At 38.3% G+C, this 13,977-nt stretch overlaps 1 protein-coding gene across 1 annotated transcript in view; it reads right to left on the reverse strand.

The window, feature by feature from the left end:
- The window catches only part of TNKS (tankyrase), a 147,599-nt gene that overhangs the window by 35,199 nt on the left and 98,423 nt on the right, over positions 1 to 13,977 (reverse strand). Inside the window, exons 6-11 of the mRNA XM_075708749.1 lie at positions 10,832 to 10,926; positions 7,838 to 7,904; positions 7,194 to 7,380; positions 5,010 to 5,131; positions 2,275 to 2,366; positions 2,096 to 2,174 (exon numbers count right to left, since the gene is read on the reverse strand). Coding sequence (XP_075564864.1) covers positions 2,096 to 2,174; positions 2,275 to 2,366; positions 5,010 to 5,131; positions 7,194 to 7,380; positions 7,838 to 7,904; positions 10,832 to 10,926 — 642 coding nt within the window. The remainder of the gene's footprint in view (positions 1 to 2,095; positions 2,175 to 2,274; positions 2,367 to 5,009; positions 5,132 to 7,193; positions 7,381 to 7,837; positions 7,905 to 10,831; positions 10,927 to 13,977) is intronic.

Raw genomic sequence — 13,977 nt, forward strand, 5'->3', positions numbered from 1 at the left:
AATAATCAGAAAAAAAGAAATATCAACGTTAAGGGTGCCTGATGAATGACTACAGTCAGAGCATGAGCAAGAGGTCAAATGATAATATACAAGCAAGGCAAACATTTTAGAGTGATTAAATATGCCTAGTTAACTAATTAATACTCTAGAGTATAGCCCATCTGGGAACTTCAAAGTGCTTCATAAGCCTTAATGACCTACCTCTGATGAAAAACCATGACTGCCTTATTTACCATTTTACAGCTAAGGAACTTTGGACACCGATAAAGAGGGACCTGGTCCATTGCAGTACGGAAATATATGCTTAATTTTAGCTATAAGTGGTCTCCTGCCATGCACTTAAGTGCTTTGCTAGATGTGAATGACTATCCTCAGAATAACATAGCAAACATATACCAGGATATGAACGAAGAATGAGTTTTAATGACCACCATGTACCTCTATTTGCATACTGTTAACTGAAAAAACAACGGAGCACACTGTTCAGCGTTCTGTAGATAACTGTGGGCCACTCACCACCATCACTCAGTCCACAAGTGACTCATGGATCATTATTTAGGAACCCCTGCTTCAAGACATAAAAGAATTACAAGCTATTGTCAGAACGTGCTACTGACACAAACAATAAAATTGGGACATTCCAGTAAGGATGATGTCTTTGAGCTTGTTCCTAACCTGGCTACACAGAGCTACATTTTCAAGGGACCACTAATTTAAATACCCACAGTACAGTAGCAGGCTTTCCAGAAACCCTCAGCACACAGAAATTCCTTGTATTTCAAAGCAGGTAGTACTTGGCTATCAATACACTTGAAATTCCAGCATGTCCAGTTCAGTGCCTACCCAAGTACCATCAGTACTGAATTCATGTGCAAAATCAGATCCATAAAGCCATGAGGTATCTATTCCTACGGCAAAATGATTTTTTTTCCACTTTCAGTGCACAGGTATGCTACTAAGAGTGAATTTGGGAAAATGACAATGAATGGTTTTAGTGACTGTAACTGAGACCTCTGGCCCTCCTTTCCCTGCCTCCAGGGAAAATCTTGGTATGTCACCATTGCATCAGGATTCTCAAATGCGATAAACTCTGCCATGCTATTGCTGTTAAGCTATTTTATGATGCCATTAAAGTAATATGGAAGTGATTCAGCTACTGAAATCTGGCAATGAGCTCTCATACAGGCTTATAAATTACAATTCACTGTTTCAAAATAAAAAGACTTAGTATTAACTATGCATACAATTAGATTGCTCTCACCTCCTAGCACGTCAAGAGTGACACACTAGATTGTTATTACAAGTATATTTCTTCTTCTTACTAGCTACTGGAATGAAGATGAAGACTCAGAGTAATGTGAGCCCCCTTAAAAGCAAAAATAAGATCATTTATATTTTAACCAATGAAAAGAAAGTACCCGTCAAGAAGAGTTTCTGAGAAAATTAAGTAGCTAAGTATATAATTACCATGAATGTCTAGTTTGCTGCTAAAACTCAGAGAAAAATCATTCTGAAATACTTCTGAAAGATGCTTAAAAGACATCTTAAATAAGGAAAGTTACACGTCCCTCTGCCTTTAACTAATAACTTGCTGAATCATGTGTTTCTAAGCAAGCTTCACCACAGGCTCACAAATTACTTTGGTCAGCACCTACCAATGGCTAAAGGGCATGGCAAAACAATCTGACCAAGAGAATAAGAAGCAAGCAAGGGCTAAGGGATGCCCAAAGCTAGACTACTAAACTCAGTGTCAGCAAACTCAGACATTGGATATTTTCAAGGCAACAAGATGAAGCAGCAAGAGGCACCTAAATGACCACATTTATTAGAAATGAGTAGCAAGATTAATTAAAAATGAGTATGCTAGTCTCCTAGAGGCTGTATTCAGTTACTTGGAGAGAACACCTAATTTTCAAATGGGATTCCTGAACATCCTGTATGGATTTAAGATGAACACAATTCCAGGTTAACACAAGAAGCACAAGGCATACAGAAGAAAAAACAACAACTACCACAAAAACTAACACTGTATTTAATCAATATAACCCTTCTTCTTGCCTTTTGCCTTAAATAAAATATATTTAAGTATATTTACCTTTGCTCCGTGTTTATGCAGAACTTCCATGACATCATTATGAGCTTTTTCAGCTGCAACATGCAAAGGTGTCATGAAACTGGGGGGGAGGGGGGTGGGGAGGGAAAAAAGAAGATATTAGTTTTACATTCCTAGTATGACAGAGTCCTTTAGAAAATCCAAAAATTTCAGAAACCTACTCTTTGTTTTTCTCATTAACATTCGCTCCTTTCCTGAGCAACAGTTCTGTAACTTGCTTCCGCTTCGGATGCACAGCGGCCACAGCACAGTGCTGCGAAAAAGTAAATATAAATTATATTTCAACTACACAGACAACAAAGAGCTTTAAGATCCATGACTTCACCTCTTAATTATTCTGCTGAACATCAGACTACAAAATTTACAAACAGAATCCATCATATTTCTGCTGAAACATATAGCATACTGAACAAAATACAAGCCAGTGATCAATGCTAAATTATTCTACTCAGAAAAGTAATTTTCATTTTAAAGCTATTTGTCACTTATGAAAAAAGCGGTATGTTCCCAACTACATTAACAAGATATCCAGACAAAACCAGCACATAATGCACAAAGGAGGTAAAGACAAAGGGCTTGAAACAGCCTAACTTTCTACAGAGGGACTCCAATAGGGGTCCATTAAGATTCTGCTGCTGTTGTCAGATTAATGTGACTTTTGAATGTTGCTTTGTTTCTTCTTCAGTGTGTACTGAACTTTTTAACCTAATGGCAATTCTGTTATGCACCCAGTTACAAATTATGTAGTAAACAAACAAGCAATAAAGTTCTCTTAGAGTATCTTCTTTTCCATGCTATGAGAAAGAGACATCTTTCACACCATGCTTTTCAGTGCTCAAGCCTGCCCTTGTGGGAACACCATACAGCCCTTTGCTAGGTGTAACTATTCTCCTGAATGTGGCTGGGGTCTGCTTGTTGGTTTGTCCGTGCATTCAGCACCCAAAAGTGAGTGCTTTGTTCCCGCCTTTTTTCTTTGATCTTCTGCAGAAACTAGACTCAATCTGTCCTGACGTTTTCAACAGTGGCCCTACAAATGAACTCCTGAGGCCTGAAATTGCAAGCATGGTTCCAGATAAGCTGAACACTATGCTTTAAAATCAGTCCAGGAATGCTTGTCTCAAGTTTGGACGTCTCAAGATAGCAGACTATGAGAAATAGGAGAATATTGAATATTTTTGTTTATATGTTTAGCCATGTTTTAAGCCAGTAACCCATAAACAGCAGATAGTCTCCTGAAACAGAGTTCTCAAGCTTTCCAATAGCAAAACAATAGCCTTTACAGTGAGATAGACCCCAAACAGAATGCTAATAAGTAGCAATAGTACTGATAACCATCTTTTGCCTGGTTTCAGCCTTCTCTATGAAGTAACTGCCATTCAAGCTTCCACACTGCTGTTAGTCAGCAAAGCATGTCCAAGTTTTGCAAAGGCAAGCTTTGCAAATAAACATTAAGATCAACTTTTGCTCTGAAGAGTGGCAGTATTTTTGAGGCTTTGCAGATAATACCCTACCTGTATTTCTTGCCAATATGATAAACCAGCACTAAAAGCAACACAAATGCTGAAATACTGCCAAACCTCAGAGCAACACTGAAACATAAGCCAGGTGCTTGCTTTGGCCTTTGTGGGGTAATAGGGCCCAGACCCCAGTGCCCCATGGTAAAAAATGCTTAGGACAGGAATAGCTCAGTTAGACTGTACATAACCTCATCTGATCCTGGAAGCTAAGCCCTGCCACTTGGATGGGAGACCACTTGGAAATCTCAGGTACAGGGGGCAAAAATTGAGAAATCACAGTCGAACACTTACTGAACAGTGAACCAAAGACATCAATAGAGCTAAAATATCCCATTTTGCCCAGCTATCTCTGCAGAATGAGCAGGTGGAGAAGAGCAAAGAACACCAAAGGACTACGAAGTGATCATTACACAGCTAAAGAGATGCCACACATCAGCAGGAATGATGTATATGTATCAGGAAGATTTATATATAAAAGAAGTATATATACTCAGGAAGAAAAGGATAGCATCATCCCAAATTTCCTACTGACTTCAGTTCAACCTCTAAATATCTCTTCTCTGTCTTGTTTCTAAGTTCAGGCCAGGATGCTAAGTCCTCCATGGAGAGAACAGAGCATACAGATGCTTGGTACTCAACACACAATGTTCTGATCACAATCACAATCTTTGTAACACTAAATACGCAGTTGTATGCCTGCAGCTGAGACCTACCACCGTGAAGAAAATGTTCCATTGGAATAAAGTATCATAACTATAATGGTTTTAATAATACCATCAGTCCCTCTCAAGTTCAACATCTTCACAGCATCTGAGATACTGGCTGTGTTCTTTGCCTCCACTGCTTCTTCAAACAATGAAATAACAGCAGGATACTGCCAGGAAAGTCTCAAAGACCCCGGTTTCCATAGCTAATGTGGTATTGTCAGTACTATTCCAATCCTGTCAGACCCTGTGATATACACCTAGCACCTGTTTTCACCACAATTTTATTTACCCAGTGAAGAAAATTTGCAATCCAAGTTTGCCCACATAAAACATTAAGGAAGCACTGGGCCACTGGAATAGAATTTAACCCCAGAAAAAACACAGCAACTGACCAACAAAAAGGCTGATGGGAAAAAGCAAGAGAGAAGTGAAAAATGAACAAGTGAGGAGTGGCTGCAGGGCTTCTGTAATATACCAGGAAGACAAAAAAAAGCGATAAAAAAAAATTATATGGTGTTTTTTCTATAATGGTGATTTAATTTTCATAGTGTTTGATGGCAAATCCTCAATCTCAGATGATGAATATATTTTCATAGTGTAGAAATAAAACTCCTCAACTAGCACTACCACCACATTTATCATAAAACAAATGGATTGACTGTATAATCTCACCAGTGCGGTCTCATGTGACTGTGGCTGCTTAAAATTAATGATCTCCAAAGCAAGTGTCTTCTTCACTTTGGCTAGGTCTGCCTCTCTGGCTGCTTGCAGTAAAGAGTGTCCTTTGAATTCATCTGTTAGAGGAAAAAGATACATTTAATATTCAGCAACATGTCCACATTTACAAATGTTATTGGAGAAACGTAGCTATACTCAATTAAGAGGAAATAGAAGTATTTATGTATATCTTCAGATAGTAGCTGACCTGGGACACAGAACATGAAACATCATTTACTGAAACCAAAGGGACATTCTAAAGGAGAGGGGAAGTGATTCCTTGAGCAAAATCCTTATAGCTTTTCTCCCTCTTATCTTCCACCCAGTTGATATGAAATGCATATGAGTCCCTCTGAATTACCTATGTATGTGTTCAAGTGAGCACAACACTATTACATGTTCTTCAGAAAAAAGCATTACAGTCGCTTTTCAAAAACCTTATTGTATTTACAACTACAAATAATACAAGGTAAAGCCTGAATAAATGTATATAATTCTATAATATATATATAATTTATATATATAAAAATTATTGAACTATTGGTCTTAAAGAAAGCTAACCAGCAGCCAGTCTGCTACAAATATGAAACAGGTTTTGATAGCAGCTATATCTTTGCAAGTAGGGAGAGGTAATTCTGTTATTTTCAGTGTCACATCTTGTTCAGTTCAGCAACTTGTTCATTTTAGTTTTAAATAATTTTGAATTTGAAAAGGACTAAAAGTGTTTCTCTTAAAACGTACAAATAAAAGGTAGGTTAGCAAGAATGGCGTCTGAACCTGGGAACTAGGGGGAAAAAAAAAAAATCAACAATCTCAGTAAAAATACCAGTATTTTTCTTTTATAAGCAAGCTTGAAATGCTAAGCTTGTTAAGAGTGGCTTTCTTCTCTCACCCTGGTTTTAAAATCCGGTGCACTTGTGGATTTAGAAATAAAAATACATACAGTAACTTCTAAGTTTTCATTTCAAATAGAAATCGAATTTCTTTGTAAACAAAGCATTACTCAAAGCACAAGTACAAATAAATCTTGAAATAACAAGTAAATGTAATATTATTCCTCAAGTATAAAACCAAAGAATTCAAGAATATACTAAACATGTTATTTTGGGTATGCAAATACAGGATATCCCATCAAGATACTGTCAAATTTGGCATAACCCTCACATTTGTGTACACATTTCAGTGGATATTAATGGACATGAATCTTTCCCCACTCCTCTCCAGGAACTATAAATACAGAAATAAAACAAAGTTTAAATAGAATTTTTTTTTTTTTGCTTGCCAACTTAAACAAATGGTAAATTAACCTGCCTCAAAGCCAGAAGCATCTCTCAAGTTAGCCCAGAATAGAGAATAGAGAAGTAGCTAAAAGATATTAATGCCCTGTTCTTTTCTCCTAGAGCAGTTTTCTGCTGCACATGATCTCACCACCTTCACATGCAAAGAACAGTGACAGACGACAGCCTGACTAGCTGTGACTGTGAGTAGTGCAGGATCACATTCTTAGAGTGTCAGGGGGCTTCTGCTATACTGCAAAGGCGACAGACAAAAACCAAAAGCTTATTTATAACTGAGTTATAATTGAGAATCTACTTCTCAAGGAGGAGTTTTTTGTAACTTCATAATGCTTTGTTTCCATCCTTGTCTCATTTAATGATCTCTTACAGCTTATAACAATGAGAAAACAAATCCCCAAAAGAAGGCAAAGGGACACAGACAAATTCAAATTAGAGCTGAAACATGGTTTTGTAAACAGCACAAGGATTTCAACGACTACAAAAGAAGGTGCTGGAAGTTCCACCTCCAAGTTTGCACACTGAAGCTACCTACCTTCTGGAAGTTACTCTTTAAGTGTGATACAGAGCCTCGATACAGAGGCTTCTATATGACTTAACTGGACTTTAAGCCTAAAAAACCTCATGGTCGCCGGTTCAGCAGTGCCTTAAACATTTTAAGCCTAAGAAAATCAGACAATATCACGAACGGTACATTAGAGGTATCTGCGTACTTCAAAGTGAGAGGCACAGCTACAGCTCCTTTGCTGCTTTGCATCTACTTGTGAAGCATGAGGAAGCTGGCTTGAAAGGAGAGCACCCCTTTACACCCACCGGCCACTGTTTCCAGTCCGAAAACACTTACAGGTCAGCCTCTCCCTCAGCTCAGGCGTCGGAGCCATATCGACTGCGCTCTTGCCGTGGCAGTTGACCAACGTGGGATCCGCGCCGTGACTCAGCAGGAGGGAGCAGACCTCTACACGGTTCTTGGAAGCAGCCTCGTGCAACGGGGTGAACTGCCAGAGGTCCATAGCATTCACGCAGGCACCATGCTAGCGCAGCAAAGAAAGCCGTGTATTAGTGAGAAATCATCTTCAACAACTAAAAGCTTGTAGAATTTCATTTCATGACAAATGGTTCCATTCTTTCATATATGAACACATATACAAAAAGTTAATTATAAAAATACCTGTATGTACAAAAATACTGTTGAATCCTCAAAAAACCCTGGAACTTCTGTATGAACTAGTTTTTCAGTAGAACAGATTTTTCCACAGAAAAATTCAAATAAATGAAATGCTACTATCTGTCCAAAGAATTAGGTGGGAAAAAACCCACATATACTGTACCACAGAAAGACCTAAATTTGCAGGCTTCTGAAATGACATACAGGATGTTTGAAACCTGTTACTACAAAAAAAAAGCTTCCTTTTCAACTCTGGTATCAACAGTTTATATCTCCCTAACATATCTACATCTACAGTAATTACTTTCCACCCTTCTGCTTACCTTAAGCAGCAGCTCTGTAACCTCATAGTGTCCATATGAACATGCATTATGAAGAGGCACAAGACCACTGTATGGAAGAAGGCAAAAGACAAATTTATTCAAGCAGCATTTTTAAAGAAGGAGTCACAATTTCCCTCTGCTGAGAGATGAACAGAAATTAAATTAAATCTAAAATATTTAAATATTCAAATATTTAAAAATTAAGATTCACAAACTAATGGAAAAATCCAACCTTCCTAAACAACATGTTACTTAAGATCTTAAAATGTTTTGGGGTTGGGTTTTTTTTTTTTTTTTGGTCCTAACAGGCCACAGATGTTTCATCTACCACTAAGATTAGCATTAATTGTCTTGAAATTACCTTTCTGGAAGCTATTAAGGGGGGGAAAAGTCCCATTCCACATTCAATTTGCTCAAGAGAAGTCAGTGTTCTGTTTCTGCCTAAATATGAACCCCCGTTTATTTAAAATGCTATGTGAAAGGCAAAACTCCCCAGATAATGCTTATGTAACCCCTGGGTATATTATTAAGATATCCATAGAAAGCAGACCGAAATTGCTGCTGCAGACTGTGGAATGACCTGATTTTACTCCATTTTTTACAGTACAACCTATTTAACTGTGCAAGATACTTCTAAGAGAGTCCCTGTAATTTTTGTACAGCTATATTACTGGAGGCCATACTTAAAAATGACACTAGCAAAGTAAATAACAGGGATCTAGTCATAAGCACAAGATGTAATAAAAAAGTCATGCATTGAAAAGGAGATGCAAAGAGGACAATTATTAGAGGACAAAATAAGTTTCATTCAAGCCAAGCAAGACAGGCTAGTTATGGCCCAACAAATCAGGAGGCATAATACACAAAACAATAATTAAGCCTTCACCATTTATGAAAACTAGAGGGGATGATTCCCAGAATTGCAAAATCAACTCAAAGGGCATTAGGACAGCAAGTACCAGACAACAGGGTAAACTTAATTTTAAGGTAGACGCTCTCAGAAGCGGCATTGCACTTGCCACAGGAGAGGAAAATTTGTTTTGGGGAAGGTTTTCAAACTGTTATTTTCCATCGTTACTTTTCTTAATTACAACTTATGAGTGTATGTGTGAGACAGAAAGAGAGAGAGGGTATCCAGTCCACAGAGCACTCAAAAAACCTGTCCTCTTCCAAAACGATGGTAATCTAAGAGGATTGAGGCCCTCAAGGTCTCATCAGCAAAGACAGTCACCGCAGCAATCCACTGCAATCCAACCTGGCCACTTCTGCAGCACACCCTCCCCTGTCCCAGCACATTGCGACTTTGTGCACAAAGCAGTAAGGCAAAGCAAGGACCAGTGGAAAAAGAGCTGCTTCCTCGGCTGTGGTCCTCTTTGGGAATAACTAGAAGTGACGACCATTTTGAAGATGCGACAGTTCCTCAGGACTCTCTCTGAAATGGCCCCATGGAAGAGAATCCAACAGGTCTATAAAATCAATGTAACCTAATTTAGCTCCATAAAATGACATTTCTTTATAGCCTATTTACTTATAAATGATGTATAAGTAAGAAACAGCAAGGAAAAACAAAACACCACACTGACTGTAAATGTGTCATGCCACTAAAAAGAGTGGGAGCTTACTGGGATGTCAGACATTTCTAAGCATGTTTGGGTTGTTTTTATGTTTAATACAAACTAAGTGTATTGTTTTTCCTTTCTTTCCTTCCTCTCCTTCTCCCCTCCCTGCCCCCCCCGCTCAAGTTCAACTTAATTACTTTTCACACTTTTCATACTTTCCAAGTAGATCATTCAAACATCACTAAAGAATCTATGCTGGAATTTTCTACCAAGTGATGCTGAAGTTTTGGAAAGGTGTGAAATACCTAAAACTTGCTTAACAATGCTGTATCTACCTGAATAGGTATTACACGGAGCTTTACTGTGGGTGGTTTGGTTTCTTTCTTTGACTTACATAATGCATCATCAGTCATTTCACAACAATTCTGATCAAAAAAGCCATTAGGGGTGAATGTACAGACAGAAGTGCTACAATTAGTCAATCTTCAAGAGTTTAAGTATGCTTGGGACTGGTTTTGGAAAGAAAAAAAGCTAAGATCTTAATTTAAAAAACTCTTTTGACACTAGGCACTTTTAACACTAGTTAAAACTCTTTTAACACTTCTGGACTCTGCAGAAAATGAAGATATAGGAAGTGCCTCAAGTTTGCTGATGGAGACAGAACACACACTCATTAATCTTACCTCTACGGACTCTGATTACAAAATGCATGCCTGTAACCAGGGGCCCGATTTCTACAATGTTAGGTCTAAGCCGTCCTATCAGACCACCATGAGAATCATCACCTTAAGAGTTCAGAAACGTATGGCTGAGAACAATGTACAACACGTATCGTTACAGATTTCTGACTGCTCCGCACTTTTTGTTGGTATTTTACATAACTACCATCCTTACTGCAAAAATAGTTTAGCTTCTACTATATCTTGATTTTTGCTCACAACTTCAATCAAGATAGATCTCTGAGGACCACTAGTTGTGAGCACATGAGCATTATTGATATTACTTGGAATTATATCCATAATAGAGGCAACAAGATAATGAGACTATAGATACATTTTCCAATGCACGTTTTTTCACTAAGCCTACGTATCTTCTCCCCATCATCTTCCCTCAAATAATGCCATTAGTCCATGATTTCACAGGGTAGTCTGTGCACGGAAGTAAAGAATAAGGTTTGGAAAATAATTTAAAAGTGTAATAGAAGACTTAAAACAAGTGCAATCACAGCTAATCTGTTATTGGGGCTCTAATAAAAGTTTATTTATGATGAAAACCACACAGATCTTGGAAGCAAATGTCGCATTCTCAGCCAACTATTTGAGGTTATGCTGCAACGTGAAACAGAGAAATAATTCTTCATCTTAGATGAAATAATTATTCATCTTGATTAAAACCACTGCTGCAAACAGATAATAAATCAATTCATTTTACATACCCTTTGTCCTTTGCGTGCACATCTGCACCATGCTGAAGCAGAAGCTGGACTATCCGAACTCTGTTGTAGCCTGCTGCTAGGTGTAAAGGAGTGGACTGCAAAGTAAAACAAAACAAGATGAAGAATGGGAGCCACATAAATTTAAAGTGCTGCAATTCCTACCATTTAAGTAGTCTTTGTTTCTCTTACACATTGGATCAAAGTAAGTTACACTTCTGTGGTTAGCCAAATTAACAAATATACAGCACATGCATGCCTTTCCTGTTGTCAAACCAAATAAATGTTCCTTAAGTTGGGGAAAAATCCAGGTATCTCCTAAGGAAATAAAGTTAATTTAAATAATGGCCCAACTTTGTTTTGTTTGGGGTTTTTTTTGTTTGTTTTGTTTTTTTCTTTAAATGCTATAATTAATTTTAAAAAAATCTAGTATTTTAAATTAATGAGCAAATTTATGCAGTTCAGGCTGCATACTCACAGATTACAAAACTGCTTGTATGTACACTTGTTGCAACAAGTGTGCAAGAGGCAGACTGCAGAACAAGAAATAATGCATTTATCCCATATCAGGAATGTTTTTCTTCAGCTCTGCACCAAACAAGTAGCCATACGTGTTCTGTACTGTGCTCTGGTAAGATACACAGAGCAAACTGTATGTAGTTTGCAGTTTCCTGCAAAATACAGATCTTCAGCAGTAATGCACCTTGCTGCATAATAATACAGTAATAATAACACCTCTCTCCATAGCTAATTCCTAAGAATTTTAACTGAAAGCTTTGGAAGTATTACAACAGTAATTGTCCTCGAAGTTTATTTTAAAAGCTTTTTATTATGAAACAAATCTTATGTGCTGTTTCAGTCTGAAAGAACTGATTTCTTACACGAATGGGTGATGCTGTTTCCTCCTTCCCAAAGATGAGAAGCAGAGGATTTTTAAAGGGATCTTTGTTGCAACTTATTCTGTGGTGTGCAACCAAACACCACAATTTTATTACAGTAAAACCCCATACATAAACCAACTTGAACACATGGAAAGACTTACATACCTCACAGTATGAAGCCAAGTACATATTTACTGTCAGCATTAAAACATCATTAGACAGTATTACAGGTGAGACATCACATTCCACTATTATCAAGATTTAAAAAAGTAGAGACAAATGGTCTCATCTGTGGTAAACAGCAGCAGGTGCTATATAAATAGTAGGGATTTCCAGGAGTTAATACATATTTAGTATGACAATAACTTGGAGTAGTCTGTATTCTATTTTACTATAGTCTCAACACTTTGCTATTTTGTTCCAGAAAAGGTAACTACTTTGACACTTACCAAGTGTCCTGTGTACCACAGTGAGGACACAGCTTGTACTGTCAGAAATGACAGCATAGGGCATCTCTAAGAAAAACACCTGGGTAACTCAGTTTATTTGGTGAAGCAGTTATCCAAGTTTCTGTAAGACCAATCTTTGGAATTATCTATACTCAGAATAAGGACCTCTAACATTCCTAGCCTGAAGATCCCTGAAGTGTCTCCGAAGTACAAAATGCTACCACCAACAAAACGGGTCAAATCTTTTAGGTGTTTGGCCATTCAAATCGTTAGGATCTATTATTCTGTTCCAGAAAGGCTTCTAGTACTGACAATTTTGACTGGTCCAGAAGGTATTATGTTCTTTTCACATCTGCCCCTATTATAAAATAGCTGGCTTCTGCATACCATAAACGCTAATGAAAATGTGGATAAAGAGTATGCCACTACTGACATTAGCAGAATGCTTCAGTACTGTTTATTCTGACAATTAGCTTGGTTTGGTTACTAAATCCAGTTTTATCAACTCAATCAGTACCTTGGAAAGCCTGAAAGGAATTTGAAATGGACTGCGGAAGAGTCAGTCTATTGAAAGGTCTAAATTACAAAAGAAATTGGAGCAAACACTAAATCTCTGGACCACTGCAGGATTCTTTAACCTCACTACAATTAAACTACATCCATTCTTGTCTGCACGCTACTTCTAAAACAATGATGGCAGACTTCCAAGATGATGCTTTACTCAGATTAAGCAATATTAATAGGGATGTTCTCAAAGATACATCAACCCTGGAGTCTTGTTCACTGCTTAAAATTAAAAGAAAAACTATTATGACTCGAGCTGGGACTGTGCATTTTGTATTTCTAGGGCTATTAGACCTCCATTTGCCAAATAACTTCACTAGAGAAGAAACCCAAAACATTTCAAGCTTATAGTTGCAAGACAAATGACATAAGCAGAGCAAAACAGTGACATCCCAAATCTTCAAACAACTTATATCCCTGCCTTTCAAGAAAGGTAAGCTGCTTCCTTCTCCTCGAGCAAGGCCACGCAGACACAGCAGTCCCACAAACACACACAGAATACCATGTCTTCCCCGACACACCAGGAATTAGTTATTTAGCTGCAGCCAGGTGCCTGACGTTTGGCACGCTTGCTTTCTGATCCACAGCAGCTTCAGCGAAGCTGCGTGCCGTGCTGCGGCTGCCTCTCCAAGGAGGAGCTAACTGATGCTCCTTGCACCCATCCCTGGAGACGGGGCCGAGATCTCCGCCAGTCTTCATGCTTCGACTCCGCAATCGCAAGCCATACAGCCTGAAGGATGACGCAGGGCTGGAGACGAAGGCACTTAGAGGGCCAAGGAGACACCTGACTGAGGGGCACGGACAACCGAGCACCCAGGCGTGCAGAAGCAGCGATCCTGGAGAGCTGCTCCCCCTGTATCCAGGCCTGGTGTTACCAGAACCCACAAGCCAGGGTTGCTAGTTGCTCTTTAGGTTGGCTAAAAGGCTCTTAGAAATGCAGCGCTTACATACGCTTCAGGAAGGAGGGAGCAGGAAGGCCCTACCTCAATGATTTTGCAAGGACTTATTTTCCTTTCTCGTGAGAAAGAGCGTTCATTAATGTTACAGATTTAATAGTTAAAAATACTAATCTGGCGTTACAAGCTTGTATGCTAATTACAGAACTAAGTACCTAAAAGATAATGTCATGCTACACAAACTACTCATTATATGGGATTATTAGCCCTCAAAAAAAAAAAAAAAATCAAGTGAATGATGGTAGTAAACAGACTGATGTTTAAAATTAACGTGCTGTTTTTATATAGCACTAGAAAAG

The sequence above is a fragment of the Pelecanus crispus genome, chromosome 4 (genome assembly GCF_030463565.1).
Source record: "Pelecanus crispus isolate bPelCri1 chromosome 4, bPelCri1.pri, whole genome shotgun sequence".
NCBI lineage: Eukaryota > Metazoa > Chordata > Aves > Pelecaniformes > Pelecanidae > Pelecanus > Pelecanus crispus.